Source organism: Hyposmocoma kahamanoa, unplaced genomic scaffold (assembly GCF_003589595.1).
Source record: "Hyposmocoma kahamanoa isolate Upper Pololo Valley unplaced genomic scaffold, ASM358959v1 146, whole genome shotgun sequence".
NCBI lineage: Eukaryota > Metazoa > Arthropoda > Insecta > Lepidoptera > Cosmopterigidae > Hyposmocoma > Hyposmocoma kahamanoa.
In genome coordinates this window covers 518391-523413 of record NW_020653521.1, presented here as the reverse complement: position 1 = coordinate 523413, position 5023 = coordinate 518391, and the positions used below count along the sequence as shown (strand labels likewise).

The 5023-nt window shown below is 35.4% G+C and overlaps 1 protein-coding gene across 1 annotated transcript; it reads left to right on the top strand.

Moving 5' to 3' along the window:
* The first annotated feature begins 309 nt into the window (after window positions 1-309).
* LOC113240525 (RE1-silencing transcription factor B-like) lies at window positions 310-3465 on the top strand. Its single transcript, XM_026477855.1, has 4 exons — window positions 310-374; window positions 514-1022; window positions 2148-2283; window positions 2751-3465. Exons 1-4 carry the CDS (start codon window positions 310-312, stop codon window positions 3463-3465), a joined length of 1425 nt encoding a protein of 474 aa, XP_026333640.1.
* The last annotated feature ends 1558 nt before the right edge of the window (window positions 3466-5023 follow it).

Below are 5023 nucleotides of genomic sequence, written 5' to 3'. Positions count from 1 at the left end.
TCACTTGACATAAAAAGAAAAAAATGTTGGAATAATTTTCAAACCTTCAAGAAGCAAACTGTAAGCCGAAAAAGCAACTCGATGGCGTTTTTAAAATACATACATATAATTTTGATAAAATTCCACAACGATGAAACTAGGCTAATCATTGAAATAATATTCTATTACAATACCAAAGAAAATTTAAAGCTTTTTCGAGTAGATAGATTCAGTAAGAATGTACATTTTTAAATGCATAAAATCTGCTGATGTGTTAAACAATCCGCATCAACTACAACCCTGTTTCGAAACAGTCTGCCGTCCCTAATCATGAGCGTTCATGGCAGTGACTCGACTAAAACTGCTCGTCACAGCCCTGGCAGCCCGGTCACACAGTACGGGTGCAACTACCTCGTTTGCTACATCCTTATTAAAATCATAAGTTGTTGTAGTCTCATCAAAATCGTAAGTTGCACACTACACTAACAACGTCACATTCTAAAGTCAACAGTAAAAATTATGCTTTACCCACAGTGTACCAGAAGCAATATTACATCAAGATAGTGATGTATCTGACACTGAGCTACATAAAGAAGACATTGAAGATATTATAGCAAATTATCATATTAAACAGGACAAAAAACTTGCTGAACGCCTCAAAGCATCTATAGATGAGAATCAAGACATTAACAAAGTTGAGATAGAAATTAGCCAAGTTAATGACAATCATATTAGTGGCAATAAAAACCGGGATAACCTAATTATTGATAGTAAGAATCGAAGTAGCGGTGATAAAACCCACGACGGTGGCCATGAAAACCAACAAGACTTTGTTGTTTGCGTACGTAATGACGGGAATTCAGATGCAAATGGTAAAAACCACGTTAGTGGCAATAAAAACCAAAATAATGTTATTAAATCAATTGATGGTGGTACAAATGATATCGCGAGACAGATAGAATATGAAGTTGTGGAAGTTGAATTTCAACCACCTATTGGAGATGTAAAGGAACCGCATTTTGTTGAAATTTCAGTTGGAGGAGGTGAGTTCATGTTTTTAACCGACTGCAAAAAAGGGGGTTCTCAATTCGACTGTATTTTTTTCTTGTGTGTATGTAACGCGATTTTGTATTAATAATTATAACAAACTAGTGAAGTAATTTCACAAAAAATAATTGAATATCAATTCAATAAAAATTTTCTAGAGTTCTTAGGTTTTCGCGATTGTTACTCATAGGAAATGAAACTATTTTTCCGGATTTGAATCGCGTATATTTGTTTTTTCAAACAAACCGACGTTTCGGGCCCTTTACAGGTCCCATGGTCACGGTTGACTGAGGTGGTACAGTCTTCAACCAGTTATGTCTAATATTAATGCAAACCACCCATTGACTTACAATTATATGGACGTCGGGTCCGCGCTAAAAGTGTCCGAACTTATAGGGCGTTAAAATCGTATACAGAGCGTCATTCACGCTTTAGTCTTCGTTTGTTCGACTGACAGCGAAGCAAGCAAAATTAGACAGTACTGCGATGACATTACAATTTAAATTCAACGTTTTAGCTTTTTCATATTCCTTTACATGTCACTACGTTTAAATAGGTTGACTTGGGACATTTTTTCGTGGTTTTTGTATTAGACCCGTCGTCCATTCATTTGTAAGTCAATGAAACCACCCTATTTTTTCACTATAGTTACAATAGTGATTAATTAAATACCTTATTTCTAATTTTACAAAGAAAACATTCCAATTTACGCTACATTAAGTTTTACAAATTATTTTATTGAATGAATTTTTATTAAGTTTAGTTTATTATTAATTATTAATAGAAATTAGAATAAACTAAAACATATCAATTAGTACTGCAGTCTTATGTCTGTTTGGGATTTTTCATTAGAGGAAATACTGTTTGTTGTGAAACGTCGGTTTGTTTGAAAAAACAAATATACGCGATTTAAATCCGAAAAAAATAGTTTCATTTCCTAATTTTCTAGAGATTATTTTACTTTTTCAAAAAAACTTTGAATTCATATTAAGAAAAAATTTGCTTTAAGTAAAATTAGTTAAATCGCATTTAAGGTACTTTCACTTCTCGATTTAAGGTACTTTCACTTCTCGATTTTGCAGTCCTGTAGGTATATTTCACATAGGTTATTGTTTCTATAGAAGCAAGTCGAGAAGGAGCTCCGGGCAGTCCGAACAACGACTGCCTGATGCTGTTGGAAAATGTCCAAGTTGCCATCGACCCAACGCTGCTCCTCGACAGTCGTGAGAGTGGACCACCCTCGCCGGCGGAAGACAAGTGAGTAGACAATAGATAATCCATTAATAAACGATGATAAATCTATTAATCAACATGGTGACGGCTACTGTATACTTGACAGATAATCCATTTGTTGATTCTAGAGGTCAACATGACAACGGTTATGGTAGTTTAAGTTTTATAGATTGGTTTTATTTATAAAACAATTTTTTATATATAAAAAATAAATACTCTCTGCCCCTCTTTGTTATAAGGGCTTATACTGTATCATATAATAAGAACATAATATATGTTAATCAATCTTTGTAAATTTTTTTTGGAGCATTAATTTTAGAAGAAGAAGAAGAATACATTTATTTGCCAGAATACAGTAATTACAAAGGTCTTAAGTAAAATTAGGTACATTGTATTCAACCTGCAAGCAGATGTGCAAATATTAATGGGATTCAATGTTTCTTTAGTCTCTATAGTTTCTAATTAATGTAATGAATAATTCTTATTTCCAGATCGCAAAACCCAATATCCCTCCTAACGTCTTCCGATGACGATGACGTCATAATAGAAGAACCGCACATAGACACCGTGGAGGTGTCCGACGAGGATGAGGATGACCTCCCCTTAAACAAGTTAGTGCCCAAAGATAATTCAGATTTGACCAAGATATTCTGGGGGACACTACAAGAGTATTACTGCTTTACGTGTGGATTCAAAACTGTCAGTCACGCGGAGAGCATACGTCACAGACTGGCACATTCGAAGGTTATTCAAATATGTGAGATTTGTAAATTCACCACCGCCAGCGAAGCTCAGTTCATGCGCCACAAGAAAAAGCACAAAGAAGACAAAAAATTCAAATGCCATTTGTGCGATTATAAAGCTAGACACAACATGAGTTTGGTGTACCATTTGAAGGGCCACGAGGAGGGGAGTAATTTAAATCACGGTAATTTAAACCCCTTCGCAGACGTTGTACCTTTAAGGCATTTTATTAAGAAAGTCAAAAGAGTCAAGTGTACGAAATGTAAAGCCGGCTTTTCGAATAGAAAAGAGATGATGAAGCATTACAAGATGTGTAAAAAATTTACTATATTCAAATGTGATACTTGTACCTATGTAACAAAAAGGAGAAGCGACCTGAAAAGGCATAAGACCTCAGTGCATTTGAAATCGAATAGGAAAAAAACAAACGATGGCAACGACGAAGATTACAACCCAGAATGAATTGTTGCAATTTGCAATTGTAATGGGACTTGTTATTGATGTTGTGACACTTGTAACAAAAGTGTGAGTTGTGTAATTATGATAGAAGGTGATAATTAAAAAAAAATCCATATGTAAGTCATATAAATACTGTCTAATAACGTCGGTTAAATTCGTAAATCTCGTAACCGCCATTGATAGGTACGATTGAATAGGCATAAAAACAGAATTACTAGTTTTATTTTTTTTATGATACAAAGATCCAAATACAGAAAAATTTCGTCGAACCGGTGGGACCTGAATCCACAACCATGCTGCACCGTAGCATTGCTCTGACCACAGGTCCAGTTACCGAGTCGTTGAAATTCTTCTATGTGTTTTTGTTATAGATCTTCGGCATTCGTCGCCACTATTGACATTTAGTGAGAGATTTTTGAATAACCTTCTCACCGCAGCTATAATCATAACATCGAACATCGATCCGGCCGGAACCGTCGTCATCTAGCGAACCGTGCCAGACGGTTATCAGTAGTCCGAAATGACATTTTCCAGCTATAACGTTCGCTCGAATTTTCATAAACTCTGAAGTAATTTTGAGAGGAAAATGTTGTTTCTTTTAAACTAAACTTAATGTAACCTAACCGAACCTAATCGTGTCTTTGCGATAAACATCCAACATATCCTGAAAGAACAACGGCTTCGTTATAATTCGGTTTTCGGTGTAATGAAAATTCGAACAAACGTTATTTCGGAAAAGAAATTCGAGTTTGTGATAGGTTACCGTGCCAGACGCTATTAACGACTTAAAAAATTCCACTCCGTTGCCATGTTTACATAACACAAATTTGTACCTTAATAATGGGAAAATATAGATGAATATACTATAGGGGAAAAACATGACGCAAATAATTGAGGGACTCTGCAGGGCGCCCATCACCCTGAGCCATAAGTTGACAAGTCCCGTGTGCCTGTAATTTCGATTTTTATAAAGATCGATTCAAGTGCATACGATTTAACGATTTTTGGTATCGATTTATTTAAATGCGATTTTCAATCGAATCGATTGAATAGAAAGGTAAATCGAATCTTCTAATAAAGCAATAAACATTTTGTAATAATATTCAATTTAAACAAAACTCTATTTACAACAAATATTTAGTTGTAAACAGTTTTTGCCCTCGTTTGGGTTTAACCCAATTTAAACCTAAAACCGCGCCCATCTCTACCTGCATCATCGGCTTGGCTTCCACATTTATATGGCGAACGGCTATGGAGTGGAATTCCCTGCCAGCAGACTTGTTCCCTAAACGTTATAACTTTGACCTTTTCACGGCGAGAGTGAATAGGCATTATTTAGGTGTGCATGCTCCATCGTCGACCTTATCGTCACTTTCCGTCAGGTGAGATGGAGGTCAAATGCACACTTACATTTGAATAAAAATAAACCCCTTACCCTTTAAAACTGAAACGCAGTAATAAAGGTGGCATTACTTCCCTGGACGACCTCTTTCACAAGGAACTCTACAGCAATTAAATTATAAGACAATCTATGATTATACTTTTGGTTTATAACTAAAAA

Bases quoted from the DNA above. Each gene is read 5' to 3' on its own strand.
- LOC113240525 (XM_026477855.1), top strand. From the start codon at position 310: ATGAGCGTTCATGGCAGTGACTCGACTAAAACTGCTCGTCACAGCCCT. The intron at 375-513 runs GTACGGGTGCAA...CTTTACCCACAG, and splicing joins CCTGGCAGCCCGGTCACACA to TGTACCAGAAGCAATATTAC. The intron at 2,284-2,750 runs GTGAGTAGACAA...TCTTATTTCCAG, and splicing joins CCCTCGCCGGCGGAAGACAA to ATCGCAAAACCCAATATCCC.